At 31.7% G+C, this 23,123-nt stretch overlaps 1 protein-coding gene and 1 long non-coding RNA gene across 2 annotated transcripts; both read left to right on the top strand.

The window, feature by feature from the left end:
* The first annotated feature begins 447 nt into the window (after positions 1–447).
* Positions 448–9,927, top strand: LOC134687480 (uncharacterized). Its single transcript, XR_010101767.1, has 4 exons — positions 448–577; positions 3,631–3,843; positions 4,791–4,883; positions 9,493–9,927. It is a non-coding gene; the product is annotated as an uncharacterized LOC134687480 (long non-coding RNA).
* Positions 9,928–14,648: 4,721 nt separating this feature from the next.
* On the top strand, positions 14,649–22,736 carry LOC134687478 (organic cation transporter protein-like). The gene is made up of 9 exons (XM_063547812.1): positions 14,649–15,077; positions 16,132–16,235; positions 16,624–16,778; positions 17,345–17,513; positions 18,014–18,247; positions 18,568–18,776; positions 20,236–20,344; positions 21,292–21,504; positions 22,207–22,736. Exons 1-9 carry the CDS (start codon positions 14,688–14,690, stop codon positions 22,247–22,249), a joined length of 1,626 nt encoding a protein of 541 aa, XP_063403882.1. The 5' UTR covers positions 14,649–14,687; the 3' UTR covers positions 22,250–22,736.
* The last annotated feature ends 387 nt before the right edge of the window (positions 22,737–23,123 follow it).

Below are 23,123 nucleotides of genomic sequence, written 5' to 3'. Positions count from 1 at the left end.
TAACTGGACACCGTATCAAAGACACGGCAGACCTACCGTGCGAGGGCTATATAGTTAAAACACAAATTAGTAATGTAAATCAATTGGATAAACATATGACAACTATATAATATACAAATTCGTCTAATGAATGGATCGATTTATAAACCATCATTAAAGTATTGATAGGCTTACATCATCTACATATGATTGATTGGCGGATCGGAAATCATGTATCGGAAGAATATATTTATACTGAATGAAAACCTAGACAGCCTAATTTTATTTTATTATTGAATAAATCTCTTACAACCTTCTCACACATATCTTGATTCATCATAGACAATTTTATCCGTGTACATATCGTATAAACAATGAATTTAATAGTGGTTGCTCCTCCTTGTTTAAATTGTCAATACTCGCACACTGGCAAAATACACCGTATAAGTTGGCAAATGCTTGAACACTTGTCAATGCTTTTATCTTCAGAAATGATTCAACTGAAAATAACCCTAGCTATGGTAGGAAAGTTTTGTATAACAGCATCATATGCTATAATATATCTGATGGCAGCTGAAGTATTTCCAACAGTTGTCAGGTAAATAATCCTGTATAAAAAAGTAAAATCACAAAAATACTGAACTCAGAGGAAAATCAATACGGAAAGTCCATAATCACATGGCAAAATCAAATAACAAAACGCATCAAAAACGAATAGACAAGAACTGTCATATTCCTGACTTGGTACAGGCATTTTCAAATGCAGCAAATGGTGGATTAAACCTGGTTCTATAGCGCTAACCCTCTCCCTTTAATAACAGTTTCATCAAATTCCGTTATATTTACATGATGCGTTGAATAAACAGTCACAATTTATAAAATAGTCAAAATATGGGTACATCAGTCATCATCGCATAACAATTTTGAAAGGGACAATTAATCCAACTCATCTATTTGTTAAAACTTGAAGCACATTTTTTTTAACTGTATTGGAACTATGAGTGATAATGATAAAAGTTGGTGAGCTCCTTTTTGTATTAGCCGATAAGAGTGCATACCACATAGCACAGCTATACAGGAGAGACTTTTGATTGATTGCCTACAGTCATCATAGGTGCTTATGTATCCCATCATACTTTGAACGACAAAATTATTTTATTTATTAATATTACTTTTACTGTTAAGTCTGTTTTTTTGTGATATACATTTGACGTGACTCTGTACTTATGTATCCCGTCATACTTTGAACCACACAATTATTTTATTTATTATTATTACTTTTACTGTTAAGTCTGTTTTTTGTGATATACATTTGATGTGACTCTGTACTTATGTATCCCGTCATACTTTGAACCACACAATTATTTTATTTATTATTATTACTTTTACTGTTAAGTCTGTTTTTTGTGATATATATTTGACGTGACTCTGTACTTATGTATCTTGTCATACTTTGAATGACAAAATTATTTTATTTATTAATATTACTTTTACTGTTAAGTCTGTTTTTTGTGATATACATTTGACGTGACTCTGTACTTATGTATCCCGTCATACTTTGAACCACACAATTATTTTATTTATAATTATTACTTTTACTGTTAAGTCTGTTTTTTGTTGTATCTATTTTATGTGACTCTGTATTTATGTATCCCGTCATACTTTGAACGACAAAATTATTTTATGTTTACCTGTGCGAATTTCAAACGCGCAATTTCACACCAGTACTTAAAACCTTCCGTCCTTTGTGGGTGGATTTTACATAGATAAATAAAATCTTATAATATAAGCAAAATGAGGATGTTAAAGTTGTTGTATGCCTGTTTGTGCTTCTTCGTTACATTTGTTGTTTTTATAGTGAATAAGATGATAACACAATGTTGACTGCTGTACCCCTATTTTTGACATTTTTACCTATTGTGTCTGTTTGTTTTGTTCACGCACCTTTGACAATATAATGGAATTTAATGCAACTTTCATACAAGTGAGAGGTTTCGCTAGCTATAAAACCAGGTTCAATCCACCATTTTCTACATACGAAAATGCCTGTACCAAGTCAGGAATATGACAGTTGTTATCCATTCGTTTGATGTGTTTGAACTTTTGATTTTGCCATTTGATTGGGGACTTTCCTTTTTGAATTTTCCTCGGAGTTCAGTATTTTTGTGATTTTACTTTTTATGACCCTACACGACATACAAACTTAATCATAGTCAGTGAAAATTTCCCGACCATATGTTTTTAAATAAATAAAGTCATCAGCAATATACAGCTGTTAAATAGTCATAATTCGAGTTAACTGAAACAATCCGGGCCACAAATCAAAGCCGATCGGGAAACACATCAACTTTGAGAGCCTGAGGGAAACCTGGGAACAACAGAAATACTGAACTGCTAGAAAAACTTACGGCAACATACATAGAAACGGACTATTTAATAAACCTACTTAATCTTGTTATAATATTTATATTATGATTGACAAATTGCTGATCTCTGTTGTAAGCGTTGACGTCATAACGCAGACAAATACACTCCCACAGAAATTATTATCAATTTTGTTGCTGAAAGACTGTCACTAGGCATAGACATGACGTTAATTACAACCTGGTTATCGTCCGGTGTAATGCTGATTGTATTTTTTAAGATTTTTTTTAAATTCATCACACCCTTTTCTTGTGGTAATTTTTTTTATTCAGTATCACCCAATTAACTCACCACTTGACTTTGCTGAATGTTGATGCAAACTGTTGTACATGTTGACAAGCCGAAATTTTATATACAGGAACTGACGTAATTTATATTAAACATTTCTATACATTTTTACAAAACTAAGGTTTGAACTTCACCATACCGATTTACCTTAAATTGATTGAGCTATTAATTGCAGGTTCCTTTTGAACGTATAGCTTTCTTAAACATTTATGGGTCCTGATTCATGCGCTCTCTTTATAAAGTGTTGGTTTTTTGTTCACGTCATTTAAAAAAAGTATTAGGGAAACCTGTACTGTCTGACAAAAGGTTGAGGAAACGAAGAAAATCATTGGTTTCAATAAAACCTTGTTTATGGTCAGACCAATAGTCTTCTTTATCAAATTGTTAAGATAGCTGAGACGGTTTTCTGTAGGAAAACAACTAGTAACCTATAAAATAAATACAAATAGACCACGATAATGTATATCAATTATAGACATAAGTTTTTTGTGAAAAAAGTCCTATGCATACAATATTTATTCATTGAATGTTACACAAATAGTAATCAAATAATCAGGGGTTAAACATCCATTGTTTCAAATGAAAAAAAATTTGGTTAAATGCCCTTGCCTTAAACCGCTGAATCATAAGAGGCTCAGACAATTATAGATGTCTGTTAACATATGATTGAATAATGTGTAAAATGGATTACATGAATGATGATGAATAACCAAAAATATAGGGCAGTAACAATTTACCGCACCAACCACAAGTAGTTTAAAAAAAGAGACGAAATACAAAACCAAACACCAATAAACAACTGTTACAAACGATTCAGATATCCATACCCATAAAGACATAAGCACAACAAAGACACATATCATATGTATGAAATCTTATTATCTTAAACATATACCTTTCATAACATTTAAACACTGTAATTTATTATTGCAAATTTAGAAACATTGGTATGGGAGTGTCTTCCATGTGTGCCAGGATAGGTGGAATGTTAGCACCACAAATACTAGAACTTAACAGATTTTGGGGACCACTACCTTTAATTCTCTTTGATGGATAAGCTATATTCTCTGGTGCTTTAGCCTTATTGTTGCCAGAAACTTCAGGGAAGCCCCTACCTCAGACAATGGAAGATGTAACAGATCCTGAAAAGAGGTAGTATATATCATTTATAATATTGGTGCTGTAAATGACTGAAAATGTATGACGAATCAATTTTCAACCCGTTCTCACAATATAACCTGGTAACATTGCAAGTGTGCAAAATTACATGTAGTTCATTAAGAATTTTTATTCATAATGATTAATCATTCAAATGTCTTTGATTTGTACTTTTTTTATAAACATTATGAGGATCTGTCTTATTGCGATACGTGTTTTTGAAACGATTATTACGGGGAAGGTTAAGCTCAAAATATATTAAAGAATGAGTGAACATACATAATATCTATGTTATATGAATTTGAGGCGCGGTTACCATATAAGTCAGTCGCCTTTCAAAACCGATAACAAAAACAAAATGAATACACTCGTGTTGAAGGCCGTACCTTGACCTATAATGATTTACTTTTATAAATTGTTATTTGGATGGAGAGTTGTCTCATTGGCACTCATACCACATCTTTCTATATCTATACACCACAACTTTCTAGCTCTGTGTGACATATAATTACATTGTAGGGTAAGGATTTTAGTTAATATGTTCAATATTGTATCTACATTGATCACGTTCTACGTTTTTTGGTGCTTTTGTGTCGTTGATCAGAATGCCAACTCATTTCCATATATATCATCTATACCTTCTTTGAATCTTATCGATTCAGCTACAAGTTTTAGTTTTTAAATAAGCAGCCTGTTGTTTTCTGGGTGTCCTTCAGTTAAAAAAACAAGTAAATGTTTAAGCAATTTGATGAGCACTATCCAGAATTTGTAAGCAATATATATCTTGGAAATATGTACACAAAATATCTCTGTGCTTGTAGTTATACTGGGTACTAAATTTTTCAATGTTTTGATGTTAAATCGGCTGAAAGGTTATTCAAATGAATTATCATATCTCTTCGTCTAGATCTTGATTATATATATATTTTTTTTTTTTTTAGAAAAGTTGCAGAGAAAGGAATAGACATGACAGTTTGTTCCCCGGGTACAGAAAAAATTAGTATATTACGAATGGGAAGTAACTATGTGAACAGGTAAAATCAATTAAAGATTTTGTTTATTAAATTGTCAGTATATTGGACATAAGACACTTTTTTTTATCAAAGCTATCAACTTATTGTTTGGAAAGCCTTACAGTTTTATATTTCTACTTGTATTACTTGGTTATTTGAGTAATTTGTTTACACCATGAATAAAATGTAATGATGAGTAACATATGAACACAAAAACAACAACAACAAAACTAGAGGTTAAAAGACAGTAATGTCTAGAATTTTTTGCACGAAAAGTCACTGTTAACGCCAAATTACTGAGTAAAAAACAATGTGTTCCATTTGTTTTATGTTTGAAATAAAACATGCACTTTGTATTCTAACCTCAGGATACAATTTGTTTACTTCTGATACGAAGAACTCAAATCATCCGACTAATGGAGTATTTAGCGTCATTGTCAACTTTTTTTTAGCACAAAAAAAATGTAACCTGATCTTTAAAATGGAGAAAACGAAAAACATTGATGAACTACAGAGACACTTTTATCTATTGTTTGCTCAATACATATACAGTGTAGTAGACGATGCATTTTAATGGTATTCTCAGTGTATTCAAATCAATTGTTTAACACATTTTATATACCAGTCATTTTTTCCCACCAGACGCGTGTTTGGTCTACATATATGTAAGGCTTATCTGTGGTGCTCGAATTAAAACAGCTTGAAGACCAAAGTCGATATGATAAGTTCACAGTGTAGATACTATTCTGTACGCTATCCGGAAGTCGCGATTTTCGTTGCGAGAACTTTTTAGATCACATTTTAAATTTGATGGATATACTGAATTTAACGGTAAGTTGATCATCTGTACATTGCTTAATGATTAATTCAGCTGAAATCGATATTCTCTAATGGTTTAGAATTAAATTCAGCACATTTATAATTCATATTTTTGCCTTAATCAAGAGATTTTCAAGTGCATCACTAAGGAAAATCAGTCGGTGAACCTAAAAACAATCTTTTTACCCTCTTAGTGTACAAATTAACGTAAAAACCAGACTTAATTAATTAACTAAATAAAGTATATTTCAAGTGATGGTAAAAGTTTCAACAAGATCTTTGAAGCCAGAAATAAGAAAATTACACTTGTTTGAATTTCTCTCTGTAAGATCAGTCGCGCTTGTATATTTTGAAACTGTATGATCAGTCTTTGTTTCACTGTATTCTAGTGTTGATTTCAAAGTTATTTACGATACATTAGAAGGTGGCATTTTTTCTAAATAACACAAATATATTTCAATAAATTCACATCCTGAAAACTTATGAAACATGTTTTAGCTTGATAGTGTGTACTGGACTTACTACATTAAGTATAAGGATGTTTAAATGTTGCTAAAATAAGAGGAAGGTTTGTTGTATATATAAGTTTCAGAAATGTCCTCCGTTATACTTTAAATTGTACAAACACACGGATGTATTTACACACATGCGAGGCCGTACTGTAGCCTATAATTGATCAAAGTTCCTTCATTTTGTTTTGGATGTAAAGCTGTCTCTTTGACACTCAATTGTGCACCACTTTATAAAGCGGGGGTTTATAGTGATAATGAAGTCTGTCTTTCCGTTCGTTCGTTTACAATATGTTTCGCCGGTTTTGTAAGCGCATCTCCTCATAAACCACTTAATATACATTGGGGGTTCAAACCATTTTTAAATGGAGAGGGGTCCAATCCAAGAGAAAAGGCATTCCAAATATATGTTCCCATACAAATGCATTGATAGTTAAAAAAGAGTTTCAAACCGCCGGATCCCCTTTTTTTGATCCATCACTGATATAACTATTACCCTTTTTACTATTTACATTAAGTGTGCATGATTCACATTGTGGAATTATGATTTTATTGTCCTTCTTAATTTCAGCAGGTATCAGTTTGAAGTTTTTTGTTCGGACATTTGTAATAGATGGAGAAACACGTGTTGCAACTTTCAACTGTAATTCTTCCGAATCATGACGAATTATGCAATGATCTACAACTTCTGCAAAATCCTTTGACCGTACATTTGTGCAATAAAAACAGCAAAACTCTGTCATTGGATTATCCTGAAAAAGAAATATATCTTTCGTTTACTTGAATGCATTACAGCGTTTATATTGATTTGAATTTAACATGTACATTTTATAAACAATTTTCAAATAACAAAGTAAGTGTACTAGATATTAATGATGTGCCTCCCTTTCACCCCATCCCAAAGTTTTCCTCAGGGTCGACTAATACCAACTTTTAGCCCGAATGTTTCTATAATGGGGCAGATGTAAATAAAAAATGAAGATAAAAAACATAGCCGACTCCCAAGGAAAATCAAAACAAGAGCCTTTCAGAAGACAGCAATCCCTATTTTTCAAGAAGCATACATGTACCTCATGATCAGAAACAGTAAAATTCGTCAATATCAAACTTGACCTTGAATTTTGGCATCAGTAACGACAAATTAAAATTTAAAAAACTTTAATTGAACGGTTCATGAGTAAAGGACATGGACAATGTTTGGCAGCATTCTAACATCACCAAAATAATATAAATAAGAAGATGTGGTATGAGTGCCCATGAGACAACTCTCAATTCAAGTCCCAATTTATCTTAAAATTTTAGTGCAGCGGGTTTAAACGTTTTAATGGACGCACCAACCTTCAACCTACCAATCGATTTTTCTGTGGAAAATCCTGTAAAAAAGGGTGAAAGTACATAACCAAATTATTATCATTTTCACAAGCTGCCACGCAATTAACAAATGCAATCAGTACAATGTCATATATGGATTAACCCAGAAATCGCTTTAAGTAAACTGATAAAATCCTTTTCATTTTAAATTCATTCGTTATTGATATAGGTAATGATTTCTGTAAACTTACCCAAATTATATCACATGAATTATCCGCCTACGCAAAGCTTTTTTTATCCATTTTTTGTAATTTTAAAAGACACAAGCTTAATTTATGTTATCATCAATTGGTCAACGGCGGACGGTGTAAATAGTCTTTAAAATGTAATAGCTAAACAGATAACTGCAACGATACACTATTACAAAGTCCACACGCGAATCAGGTATTGTTTTTCAGGCAATTGATTTTAAATAAGACTGACGGAACAAAAAAAAACAATTATTTTGCCGTCTACAAAAATCATCAGAAATATATTTGTATTGTCTGATGAAAGAAATAAGACGTTTTTGTTCCCTGGACAGTTCATAATATCACATAGAGACGTATATACCTTCAAATTGCCGGGTTTTTTCTTCTTCCCAAAATCGCGACTGGTCATACAGTCAAAAAATCTGAAATCGCTTCTAGAATACAGTCAGTTCTAGACAAATCGTACAGTAATTTATTTTTGGATCCTCAAGGAAAACATATTTTTTTATGGGAAATACGAGTATTTTACTTAAAAACGAAAAGAATATTGAAACAGTATATATTTAACTGTAAACTGATGCAAATATTTGAAATGAAAGATTATTTGCTTTGTACTACGAGAGCAAAATTATCCCTCGATTTCACTTTTTTTCTATCAAGTTGGTGTGATGCACACGTATATTTTATATTCTAATGCATGTTTTTTTTTACTCATATTTATGATGCTATACATACATACCTTGAAGATGTTCAAAGCACTTTATAGATATAGGAGTAAACAAATGATGAGAAAAGTCACCGTAGGCAAAACCGTCCTGTTATAGCCAGTTGAAAATCATCGCTTCGAAATTCGCGACTTCCGGATAGCGTACAGAATAGTATCTACACTGTGAAGTTATACCTTTTTTTTAATTGTATGTTTTTGGTGAGCGTTTTGCTATACCGAAAATTGTGTCATGACGTGCAGACTTGTCAGTTATTTTGAGTTCGATCTCATTGAAGGCGTTCAATATACAACTAAGTTGCTTTGATAAAACAAAATGAATTGTGTTATGCACGTATACGTCTTGTATTTAAAGTGGTAAAATTTACCCCAATTGCATTAAACTCCTTATAGCAAGCAAATGTTTAAAACATTTCTTACAATATCTAGAAATCAACTCATATTGATTTCAACTTATTATCAACGCATGCCGAATTAGTTTAATGCTGTATTCCATTTTTTATAATCGACACGGCGGTCTATAATATAAAGTTATGTCAACTCATTAAAAAATTTGAGACGCAGTATCTTCATTAAATTGTTCATTTCGGAATGTATGTGTATTGAATGACGACAAATGCATTTCATATATTGTAGGGTCAATTTAACTTTTATATCATTTATTACGAATATTTGAGTATAAACCAGATGTCACGAAGATCATGGCGGTTGTTACTAGACATGCTAGAGTAAAGTAGGAACTTTTTACACTTCCAGAACTTCAGAGCTCACCTTGGTTCTTCCAAGATTTTGTTATTTAAGTGTTAAATTGTGTTAATTGTGTTTACTAGGCTTATGGTTTAATACGCCAGACGCGCGTTTCGTCTACATAAGACCCAATCAGTGACGCTTATAACAGATCTTCCTTTCGTCTATCTGTGTTGCCTTATATTATAAGTAATACTATTGGTTATTTGTTTTCATTTAACTGACGATTTTTTTTGCCGTCATGTAGATCATGCAGTTTAATTTTACAGGAAAACTGTAGAGGTGAATAAATGAATTGCAGAGCGGAAAATGAAAGTACTGAATGTTTTACTGGAATGAAATAGTTTCATTCTTAAGTGGACCGTAGAGGAAGGAACAAACACAACAGTATATTTACCCATAATGCATCATTTGTAAAGCTATCACAAATGTATTTCAAAAAGGAGTTTTGAAAAATTGCTATGTATTTCCATAAATTGAAAGATAAAGTTAATAAGTCTTAAAAATTCAATATTGGAAAAATTAACTATGTCATTTTATAAATAACATTTAAAATACAATTATTAAGTACTTATACCGTGAATTATCAGCATTACAATATTGAACTTGTATATGGACGTGTAACAAATAAAGAATGATTATGTTTTATAGAAATATGTATTTAAACATCTATGACCATTGAATAAAAAGTATTATGAAATGTAGCAGATTTTGTTTTGATTTCAAGCTTCTGACTTTTCTGTGCCACTTAGCTTTAATAAATAGATATAAGAAGATGTGGTATGAGTGCCAATGACACATCTTTCTCATCCAAGTCACAATTTGTAAAAGTAAATCATCATATGTCGAAGTACAGTCTTCAACACGAATGAACATGAATATTGATAGGTAATTTACGCCGTATCATAATGAAAGTTGCCCTTTACGTCGTTTCTAGGCAGTAAAAAGTAAAATCACAAAAATACTGAACTCAGAGGAATATCAATTAGGAAAGTCCATTATACATGGCAAAATCAAATAACAAAACGCATCAAAAACGAATGGACAAGAACTGTCATATTCCTGACATGGTACAGGCATTTTCAAATGTAGAAAATGGTGGATTAAACCTGGTTCTATAGCGCTAACCCTCTCACTTTAATAACAGTCTCATCAAATTCCGTTATATTTACATGATGCGTTAAATAAACAGTCACAGTTAATAAAATAGTCAAAATATGGTTCATCAGTCATCATCGTATAACAATTTTAAAAGGGGACAATTTAACTTAACCGAACTCAAAAACATCTTCTACCTACGAACACATTAATTGATTTGAGTGTCTGACGTCAGAAAATTTTATACGTCACATAAATTTGTCGTTCAATGTGCATACAAACAGTTTTGAAATTTACATAGGTAATGTAAGCATACAGGGTTAAAAAGTCAAAAGTATGTAAGAATAAATTACAGAAATAGACCGATATTCAACCTAATCCAAAAGTTATAGGTAGAATTTATGAGAATCCAAAAATAGTAAATACCAGTACGCGATTGAATGATTTTGGCGTTTGTGGATCAACGTATATAGTAATTCATAATAGAAATATATCATAATGACACATAATAGACCAATATAATACTGACGGTATCTTTTAAATTACAGAGTCACGTAATAAGAACAAAAGAAATACAAAAAGTCGCATATACAAAGCAAACCACAAAAAAATGAAAGCCAATACAAACACATTGACGACATATAATCTGTTTAATCGAAGCTTTTCAAATTTCATTATGAATTTATTGCTTACAAAATGACGTTCAAGATCAAAGAGGGTCAAAAGATATCAGAGGAATAATCAAACTCCTAAGACCCATGGCTTAAAATGAAAAAGACAGACAAATAATAGTACACAAGAAACAACATAGAAAACTCAAGAATGGGCAACACGAACCCAGCCAAAAACTTGGGGTGATCTCAGGTGCTCCGAAACCCGGTAAATAGTCTTAATTCGGTTGGTCACATTCATGAAAAGGGAAGGGAATTTAACTTACGACGTTAGAAACATATCTGATATCATCTGTGAAACGGTTATTCCATAACGGTCAACCAACTCGTGATGGCGTCCGTAAAATTTACGAAGGGATGATTTCAACTTCACCATTTTGGAACTCTTGGTTTGATAGCTACCTTGTGAGCAGCAACACTCTATCAACAATATTGACAATTTTCACTATTATCGTTCAGGATTTTATAGTCCTTGATATACAGATAAAAACAGATAAGTATGTTGTTACTGGTGACAATATTGAGGTCAATTTCAATTTGATGATCACCACGTTTGCCGTCCAGTAGTAGTTATGGTCTTTGACAGATTAGAAAATAGGCACAGAATGGTGCAGGTCAATTAATTATGAACGTGCCGTAAAAACAGAAGAAAACGGGTTGTTTTTTTAATTTAGGAGCTCATTTCTTGTTGTTTCAACTTAATTTCTTATTGTATTGATGGATTTCTGACATTTGATAATCGGTAAACCACTGATGCCTTTTATTTAGATACTGATTATGACAGTTTAGCGTGAAATTCACATTGTAAGGTAATCAAGTTTATTAAAAATATTCAAATCTTTAAATTGTCAAATGTCTTCTCATTTCAAAACAAGTCTCAATTGTATCCGTTGCTTTAAATAAAACACCCGTTAGTAATAACATTCAACGGTACCAATTTTCCTGCACCAGATGCGCATTTCGACAATACATGTCTCTTCAATGATGCTCGTGGCCAAAATATTTGAAATCCAAAGCTTATATAAAAGATGAAGAGCTATAATCCAAAAAGTATAGCCAAATCCGTAAAAGGAATCAGAGCTTTGCATGAGGGAGATATATTCTTTAATTTATAATCATTTTTAACATTATGTAACAGCAAATTTTAATAACTGAAAAAATCCGTATTTTCATGCCAGTACCGGAGTACTGGCTACTGGTAAAACCGCTTTCCCTGAGTTTTAGGAGGAAACAAACTTATAGTGTATTATGTTCTCACTGTTCAGACAGAAATATTGATTATAGCCAAAATGAAAGGGTCCAATACAAAAAGCCCTCATCGTTGATACCAGGGTCATACTTTGGTACGCCAAACACTCTTTCCGTCTAAACCTGTCATTGATTTGAACAATTATTTTGTTAATTTTAACTTATGTTTGCATTATCAATCTATTTGATGTTTGTGTTGGGATGGGGGTGTACTTGTCCTTTGACATTTTTAACTAAACATAACGTTTTTTTTCTTTTACCAATATTTTGAAAATAAATCTTAATTTTTACTTATTACATGTAATAAACACTCTTTTCATAATTTTTGGTCGTATCATAACTTCTACTTCAAGGAAACGAAATATTAGAAGCTCATATATATTACCCTAAATTTCTTTTGACCGAAATGATGTTGTACTGTTTATTTTACTTATGGAGATGACAAGTAAGGTTTTACTAAACGGTCGTTTGATTTTATGAGAAAAAATATACATTAAAATTATAAGGCTTAATATTAGGTACGTTTAACGTGTGTAACGTCTACAGTGGAAAATACGTAGCGCTCAAATCAATTAAAAGACTGAAGAGCAAGGAAGTTGGAGATATCTTGCAAATCAAATGCATTGTCAACAAGTTAGGCCTTCTAGTTGTCTTTAACCTTTTAAAAAAACATTAAAATAAAAATAACGAATGCAACTGTGTGTACATAATTTCGTCAAATGTCTAACGTCTATGGGAATTATGATGGATGTATACTATGTCTCACCAAAGAATTAAATCTTAATTTCCTTGATTAAATATATAGAAAAATGAAGAACTTTATAAAAAAGATACTAGCTACATAATTGATGATTTAAATTGCTGCTGAAGTGTTCATAGAATCATACTAGTTGATGCTGTTTTGAGGCAGTAAAATATGTTCCATTGTTAAATTGACATTCAAATCAAAACAATTGAACCGCAGAAAAAGATAAGTAGTTATAGAGAATTAAAAACCTAAATACACCTAAGGCAACCTATGTTTGGGGTTATAAAAAACATTTATAAATCAAAACAATCATTGAAGTTAAAGTATTGTATTTCTTTTTTTAAGAAAGCAATTTATTTATTTTTTACGTTTTCGTTAAAATATTGAAAAATTGTTAATAGCTTATGTCCTTACAATTTTACAAATTGAAACTAGACAAACGTTAAAGGAACTTCAGAACCAAAAAGATTTATAGTCGCCGTCACGTAAAATTGTCACCATGATTTTTGTCAAAATTTTCTTAAATATCGACCGCGTTTACTCGCGATCATGTTTTTCAATTAGCGCGGTCGATATTTAAGAAAATTTTGAAAATCAAGGTGCCAATTTTACGTGACAGCGACTATACGCTTTTGTGAAATTGGTCTACATATTCAGATATGATGTTAGTTATTAGAACAACCTTCAGACAAATGACATATATAAATGTACCTTGATTAGTGAAATAATGTGTACTGCCACGTCTATGTGCTGAATAAACATTTATAACTTACAACTAAGACCATGGTACATCATAACTTACAAATAACTTTTTTTTATTAGTAAGATATTTAGTCTTTTCCTTCAAGGGTGGAAGTGTATTGTATGTGAATTCACACGATGGAAAAACACAAATGACTTTCAATGTTAGATTACCGGATTAATTCTTAGGTAAATATGACTGAAAGAGAAGAAAATATTCTGATCAAATATTTTACGAAAGTTACAATATATTTAACGACCTCGGCGAAAACTACCAAATTACATGTTTCCAAATTATATTTTATGGATCCTTATACATATTTCGAAAATGTTTGTCTAGTTAATATTGCTCGGAACATAATACAGGAAATCTTAGACTTTCTAAAATCTAAACCGATAAAAGACAGCAGGAGAAAAAAATGATATACATACTTTAAAGTCAACTTACATTTTTCAAATATAAAATAAAACATAAAAATGCAATAAGTTATATGCCTTTTGTTTTACTGGTCATGCATTATAATTTACCAAACTTTAATAGTGCATCTTAGCCGATATTCCATTTTCTGCTTTCCCCTAAAAGTTTGGTTCGCACTGGAGAATTTCCGAGAAAAAAAAACGCATTGCAGGAGTGGGTGTTATCACCCTGTTGATGCATCAGATCTCACTTGAGTTAATGTAATTACAATTGACTACACGATAATTCCTTTCTTTGTATATATTGAAGTTAAATGTCGATGTTGCATAACTCATCTTTTAAGGCGATTTTCTGCTATTATTTACCAATGTTCTATACACCATTATATCGAAATGGAAAACGTGAACAGTATTCTGTTTTTGCCAATAAATGTTTCAGTTATTTTATCGTATTATAATAAGAAATTTGGTAGAGATTTGTTTTCTTTGTTGAGTTTTAGCTAGTGTTTAGTTAATTGGACTAGGGTGAAAAATCTCCGTCATGCATTTTGATGATTTGCTAAAAATCCTTGGAGAACTCGGACGATACCAACAGATTCGTTTGTTTTATATATATTTGGTAGCTATAGTATGTGCCTTCCATGCCATGAATATGGTGTTTGTCAGCGCCAAACCAGACTATAAATGTCACGTTTCAAAAGCGAACGTTTCTGATTGGATTTTCGGTAATACTACAGAGAAAGACTTCCAAGACTTTCTACAGAGCGCTGGAAAATGTGAAATCTTTGATGAAAAAATGGTATCAAAACTTATTTCATCTGGAAAGTATACGTTAAATGATATCATAACGAATAATGTCACGGTACCAAAGAATAAATGTACAGAGTGGGATTATTCAAGAGAAGTGTATGGACCAACTATTGTTACACAGGTATGTACAGGATAATAAATGATTTTTTTATGTTGACCATATCGGCAACCGAGAGTCAGTAGGATGACGTGTGTTTTGAGAAAAATACCAAGTTATCTAAGTTAAAATGTTAATAGTATATCTAATTCGATTACGATCATACTGAACAAAATATATATATACTAGTATATATAGTAATTACAATATCTGTTAACTCTTGTGTTTGTTTTGTCTTTTTATCTACCATACGTGAAGACATATTTTCCTCGGACTTTCATCATTTATTACAAAAAATCAAACAAAACAGTTGAATAGCGCTGAATGTTTTCACGATGCTATTCTATGAAATCAAAACAGAATTTTACGCTCTCACCAAAAATCAGTGTTCCCTTTAGTCGTGCGCATGCCTTTATTATGAACTCTATAGGCTTCTTTTAATATTAAGCAGTTAGATTTTCCATATAAGAATATTGTGTCTGTGCGTATATTATGACATAAAGATAAATCCGTTTTGTGCCAAAATAAATTACGACAATAATATTAACTTTACTATTTTCGGTTAAAAGATAACGCTATAATTAGATGAGATCGTCTAAATTTCCATTAATATATTTACGGTCATCTCGATTTATTATTTAAAATTTAGTGGTTTTGCGATAATGGAACTGCAACAAAACGATACAAAAATCCAAAAGACATCTCAAGTTATCAATAAAAGATTTTGGATTTGCTTTATTGTCTACATAGTAGGTCCAGATCCGAATCATTCTGAATGTATAAAAGTATCAACTAAATTTAACATAATTCAATAAAACAGCAACCAAAAAGCAGTGATCAAACATCATTCAGAGGTTAACTAGCTAAAATAAGTACTAAAATTTCCCGATGAATGATACAACAGCACTATTCTGGCAGCAAACTAAAAAAAAGAAATCTCATTAAAAAATATCTAAATAATTATCTGAAAACACTCTATGTCTTTAATTCGTGCTCATACGTTCGTTCAAATGGTAAATTTTAATCTACCATATACATATATGATATATATGGGTATTTGCTTTGATTTAATTTACAGTTTGACTTGGTATGTGACAAAGACTGGTTGCGTAGTACATCTAAGACTTTGTACTTCTTCGGCCGATTGGTTGGAGCTGTATGTTTTGGTCAGTTGTCAGACATGTAAGAACTCATACTTAATTTTTTGCAAGATTATTGTTCGTTATTCTGATTTGAAGGTATATAAAACATATATGAAAAGAAAGAACAATAGGAACATATGGACACTTTGGTTTTCTCTCTGATCATGCAGATGTATGTTGTAAAAGTTATACTTTTGTATTGACTTAAAACAATTAATATGTATGGCACTTTTTATGTATTCGTGATTGTAACATTTTCCAAAAAAATACAAAGAAATCGAGAAGTTTTTAAGAAATTATGGGAAACCTCAGTTCTTTCATTTGCCTCTTTATTCATATATATTTGTGCAATAACAGATGGTAAAACTAAGTGTGGTCTTACAAATTTCTAACAATTAATGTATTTATTCGCTTGATTATTATTTCAGAGTGGGAAGAAAACCAACCTTTTTTGTCTGCCTGCTGATGTTATTAATTGTTGGTTGTGTCGCCTCAGCAGCACCGAATTTCTACGTCTTTATCCCTTTCTACATTTTACAAGGTGCAGCACAAACCGGATTGTTTCTTGTGATATTCATAATGGGTAAGAAAATTGTTGAAGAGAAATCAAAGTATACCAAGAGCAATATAATTTATTAGATTGGCTTTAATAATTTGAATTAGCTATGCCGACACTGAGTGATTTATTGGTGTCCGTTTAATGCACATTGCATGATCGTAATAACACTGTCACGTATTTCTGGATAGACTTAGGACTAGAGGTTTATATAAATGTTAAGTAATATAATAGATATATTTTAATTGTACCAAAACAATATCGATGTTAGTATCAACAATATTTCTGTGCGAATCTAAAATACCAATCTAGAAAAAAGGCAACGCGTGGTTTTAATATTCACTTTATTCAAGGTAAATTCCATCCTTTCGATTTCTTGCTTATTTATAGTACCAATGTCGTTAAGACTGTGATATTCGTTATTAAAACTATCAATCAAATGGAACCTAGATGGCTATTTACTTACTTTGTATTCTTGTTGGTGATATATCAGTTCTATGATGACGAATCTCATTTCCGAGCTGACTTTTATCATTCTGAAATACTCATTGATATTAAGAATATAACATTAAATTATTCCTATTTATTTACAGGTACTGAGTTGGTTGGTCCATCTTATCGTATGTTTGCAGGGTTTGTGATCCACGCTTTTTACGCTATTGGTTATATGACATTAGCAGGTCTAGCATATGGCATCGGCAACTGGAGATATATTGAATTGGTTATCACAATTCCGGTGGTGTTATTTGTGCCTTATATTTGGTAAAATATTATCGGGAACGAAAACAACTTTGATTGAGTGAAAGTAGTCTATACAAACGCGCGTTTCGTCTACAAAAGACTCATCAGTGACGCTCGAATCCAAAAAAAATAAAAAGGCACAATAAAGTACGAAGTTGAAGAGTATTGAGGACCAAAATATTTTAAAAGCTTTGCCAAAATTATTAGTAGCGAGCTGTAGATTTCAGCTATCAATGCTTATTGGGAGGGATAACAAGTGTTGATTACAATGTATTTAAAAAGTATTCTTATATTATAACTATTCGTATATACTAAACAAGTGGTAAACTGTATACATTATTGGTGTTCGGTTATGCTGTATACGGTTTTGATGATTGGGAACTGCTGTGAACATTAATGATGATCAGGAACTGATGTATACAATATTGAGGATCGAGAACTGTTGTTTACAGTCTGGATAATCGTGAACTGACCACCAAATGTTAAAGTATATTAACAGCAGATTATGATACTTTTTATAGGCTGTTACCTGAGTCAGTTAGATGGTTGTTATCAAACCACAAAGAGGAAGAGGCAAAACGTATAATTCGAAAAGTAGCTGCGGCAAATCACGTAGAGATAAGCGAGGAGTTACTTGAAGACTTAACAAAACTAGATGAAAAGTCAGAAACAGAAACGAAAGGTCGTAAATATACTATTATCGACTTATGTCGACCTGGGATGATATGTTTATCTCTAAATGTTTGGTTTAATTGGTAAGAAGCTATTTGCAGCATGCATATAATCATTTGGTAAAGTTAAATGTATTTTGGGAAATATATTTTCTATCGACTAATATTGCCATCAGTATAGATTGGTGTTTATGCCTTTCTAATTTTTGGTCTTAAGTGTACCAACAGATCTGTTTGTTATTTCTAAATGTCAAGGTGACAGACAAGTGTATCCAACGTCTTAACTACTTCCACTGAATCAACACTGCTGTTGGTGGATATTCAGTACATGAGAGTAAATTGTGTTGATAGTACAAAAAACTCATATTAAGATTATAAAAAAGAGAAATTTCCTTTGATTTCAGGCTTGTCAATGCCATGCTGTACTACGGACTGTCTCTAGGTACAGGTAATCTAGGAGGTGATCCCTACATTAACTTTTGTATTGCTGGTGCAGTAGAAATACCTGCCTGCATTATGTGTATCTTAATATTAAATCCATTAGGGAGAAGGAGACCATTATGTGCCATCATGGTCATAGGAGGTGCTGCTTGTATAGCGACCGGTTTCATTGGTAAGTCATTTTGTCATAACTAAGTGTAGTTTCAAATTCCACAATAAGTCTATATACAGATCTTGAATTAAGTGTGCGTTAGATATTATTCAATCAGAAAGGCAAAGAAATACAGTGGATGGACGTAGATGAAACAACAAATGCATGAATTCGTAAAAACTAATTTTCAACCAAAACCAGACAAATACATCCATGTTTTAAGTACACACTGTTTAATCAATATTGTTGCATCGTGATATTAACAATGTTAACACGATATCGCGTCAATATCGTTTACATTGTATGAACTATTATTTATTGTTTACAACGTTGAGATCGTTAACATAAAAAATGCAACCAATACTACTTTAGGAATTTTAAATTTAGATTAAAAATTAAAAATAACGTCATTAAGATAGATACAATTTATACATGCTACAATAGAAGAAAAATTGAAGACTTGTGAACTATGTATTGATAACGTCCTGTCACTCAATAGCTGACACATCAAAGAGTGAGGACATATGAATAATCCCGGTGATTTTGACATTAACATATACTACCGAACCTAATAGGGTCTGTTTTAATCTAGTAATTATACTGATGGGATACTTCAAATTAAGGTTTTTGACACAAATTGGGAAGTTAGTGGTTTTTATTGTCATTTTGTCTTTCTCAATACACTCTTCCAAATCGTATTGCATTTGCATATCTCAAAGTTGTCTGACTTGCGTGCCGTGCATGTTCCCTTTATGCGGACTAAATGAACAGTGATGATCTCATCACTTAAAAAAACTCCTTCAAAAGGTTATTGAGGAAAAATCGCTTTTATTGATGCAACACAAGTTAAACGGCCAAAACAAGACTTGGCTTAACAACACCATCTTTCTGTCTGTGTCCTAAATCACAAGAATCATGTTCTCACGGTTTGAAAAATGAGTTAGTCACTTCCTTCGTCTGATCTAGGTACATTTACCATTTTTGTAAAATTTACAATGCAAAAATGTTTACCGAGTTGTGCCATGGGCGACACGACGGGTGCTATTATTGGATCAGGATCTACTAACTCTTGTTGGGCATCTGATATTCTCAGGTTCGGGTTGCACAGTCTTTAGTTTTTTTTTACAGCGTTTTGTTATCTTGTTTGTCTTTTCAACGTCTATCGACTTTCGTAATGGCGGTGTCAGTTTCGTTTTGATTTATGAGTTTGTGAATATTCCCTGAGAATATTAGACTTCTCTGATTGTTGTTATATAAATTTTTATGTTTGATAAATATAAACTTGCACATCCAACTCTCAAAGACAACAAAGGTTACATTTTTGGCATAGCAGATATTTTTGTCATACAGATATACATATATATCTCTGTATTGGAAACAAAATGAATTCAAAAGTAGTCATTCCCTCAAACGAATACAGCAATCATAGTAATCTCGCATTATAAAAAAGTTTGAACAATTGGAAATAATTATACTTCAGAATTGATTCCACTGAAAATAACCTTAGCGATGATAGGAAAGTTTTGTATAACATCATCATACACAATCATATATTTGATGGCAGCAGAAGTGTTTCCCACAGTTGTCAGGTAAATAATTTTCCTAATTTCTTACACAATGTTTATGCTACATCAATTGAAACTTGATAATTAAGTAATCTTTGAATTATACTGGTTAGTTATTAAAAAAACTATTCATACAAAAGGCGTGAGTATACATGAAAGTCGCTCAATTGTATTATAGCAGAGAGTCTGATCAATAACTTCGTCACCTCTAGGTGGCTCATCATAGTTCAGGTATGAGGTTTTAAAAAGAAGCGGCCCTACAATTGCAGGACATTTTGTCATGCGAAAGTGGTGTGGCTAAACATTACGGAGCATGATCGAAAAAAAGCAGAATACTTAACTGCTCATCCCCTCATATTGTCCTTGCATGAGATTTAATGTTTAAGGTCAATGTCCTCTTATTGGCTTTGACTTAAGTATATGTACTTAAAGGGGCACCAGCTACGAGATATGAAAAACTAGAACGCGATTTTGTTTGGTTCAATCATTTATAAAAGTGAATTAATGAAACAATAATTGTCTTTTGAACCATTTCATTGACCGACTCGATTCACCAAAAACAGTTCGATAGAGGTCAAAACAATAATTATCTTTTGTTTTTAGCCTACAACATGAAATCAAACAGACCAAGAAAATCTAATTGCACGAGGTCGACAATCTATCTATATTTATGCTTATGTTTATGTAAGGTAACATCGGCAGATTAGATGGCGTCTACACTGATATACGCATGAAATTAGGACTTATATTATCGAGCACATTCATTGTTAACTGTTAATTTCGGGCTGAATGTTATTTGGATATACGTTTTAGTATGTTATAAATCAAATATGAGAATTTGGGTCACATCGGAAATCATGAATTTGATAGCAAGTGCTCCTTTTTAAGATTGACATACAATTTTTAAATATATTGCATGTGTTGCATAAATCGAGTTAATTTCATTTATTATTAAATCGTTTTGAATTTAGAAACATTGGTATTGGAGTGTCTTCAATGTGTGCCAGGATAGGTGGAATGTTAGCCCCACAAATTCTAGAACTCAACAGAATTTGGGGACCACTACCTTTAATAGTTTTTGGGGGCTTGGCTATTTTCTCTGGTGCTTTAGCCTTGTTGCTGCCTGAAACATCAGGAAAGCCTTTACCTCAGACTTTAGAAGATGTTATTGGTACTGAAAAGAGGTAATTCAATATACTAGGTTTTAGTTTTGTTACTTAATTAATAACTCTTCGACTGGTTATCCTCGTCGGATACCCTGGCGTTTAACATAATTAAGTACAGTCATAAACCCTGTCAGATATACACAGCAATGCTATATCTTTAAATTTGTGTTAATGTTTTCGGCATGTTATATCTATAAGATGCCATTATATGCCAAGTTGACCAACTCAAATGTATATTGTAATACAACTTTGGCCACCACTCTCTAAGGAAATAAATAAAACATTTGTTCCATGTGGCTTTGGTGTTTCTAGTGCACATATTTGGCAAACAACGACATTGGATACATATTAGTTCCAGATGTCGGATTGATCAAATTTCTGTATCCTGAAAATAAATTTCGGGGCCATTTATAGATTGCTACGTGGTATGAGTTTTGCTCATTATAGAAAACTGGATGAATATCTCTTTGCTAACCATCTACGTTATTTGATTTTTTGAAGGAGAATTCTCTCACTGTCGCTTATACTACATTTTCATATTTTTATAAAACTTCAAAAATCGGCGTATGAAACTATTTTTCAAAAAAATATATCTGTTTCATACAATACTTTAAAGTTTCATTGAATTTTGTACAATATTGACTATTGAATGTACATGTCACATTGTTTTAATGTTGGTTAATAATGAATAATGTTGATATAATATATATGTTTTTACAGAAAAGCTAAGTATAGAGGAATAAAAATGAAAGATTGTTCTTAGAAGACTGAAAAGATTGAAGAAAATACAGCGGACAAATGTCATGCAAACTGTTAAACAGACAATTGTTTTAAATTGTTTCACCTTTTATCATAAATATGTGATCTTATTATATATGTAATGAAAATGACTACTTTGGTTACATTTTTGAACCGAGTAAACGGATTAAAACAGTTGTCTATTTGGATTTAATTACGAGAAAGATGTTTAGCTATCCATTATACTGGCATCAAAGAGTCATCAATTTCAGAAAGTGGATAGCAGGCTTTTGCTCACTGCCACTGATTTTTTAATGAGGTTTCACTTGTGCTAGTATTTAGCTGTTTCAGATGTATAGCAGGAATCATTACAGACCATTCCTAATTATGAATTATGACTTAACACAGGCAATCGATTGTATTGTTTGTAATAGCTATATTGAGTCCATTATAACAGTGGGAAATTATTAACTGGTCTTTTATCTGTTTATATAATACAGGTAATTATATACGCCATCATTGTAATTGTACTAGATTATAATGTTATATAAAATGTCTCAAAATTTGGATAAAAAGTCTTCTTGGTCATCTTTTTCGTCATCATTGCTCTGAGGCACTAAAAGTTATATACATGTACGTTTGACAAGTTATGTTATTATACCTCAGTATATTTTATCTATACAAAAAGTAATGAAATAGTTGTGCTATTTCATTCCACAGACTATTTGCAAGTCAATAGTTTCGAAGACTATTACCCCGGTTAATAGTTCCATCCACATATTTCACGTACTTTTTCATACTTATTTTTCATTGGACAATAATGACGTCATAAACTTTTCTGTTTGAAAATTTTGCGCTTGACAACGTCTTTATTGTTCATACAAGTGATAAAATTTTCT

Source organism: Mytilus trossulus, chromosome 10, assembly GCF_036588685.1.
Source record: "Mytilus trossulus isolate FHL-02 chromosome 10, PNRI_Mtr1.1.1.hap1, whole genome shotgun sequence".
NCBI lineage: Eukaryota > Metazoa > Mollusca > Bivalvia > Mytilida > Mytilidae > Mytilus > Mytilus trossulus.
The sequence above is the reverse complement of the archived record's forward strand: the minus strand, read 5'-3'. Positions and strand labels throughout refer to the sequence as shown.

Coding starts and splice junctions, on each gene's coding strand:
- LOC134687478 (XM_063547812.1), top strand. CDS start 14,688: ATGCATTTTGATGATTTGCTAAAAATCCTTGGAGAACTCGGACGATAC. Junction 16,779..17,344: donor TCTTGTGATATTCATAATGG/GTAAGAAAATTG, acceptor ATTTATTTACAG/GTACTGAGTTGGTTGGTCCA. Junction 18,777..20,235: donor TATAGCGACCGGTTTCATTG/GTAAGTCATTTT, acceptor ATTATACTTCAG/AATTGATTCCACTGAAAATA.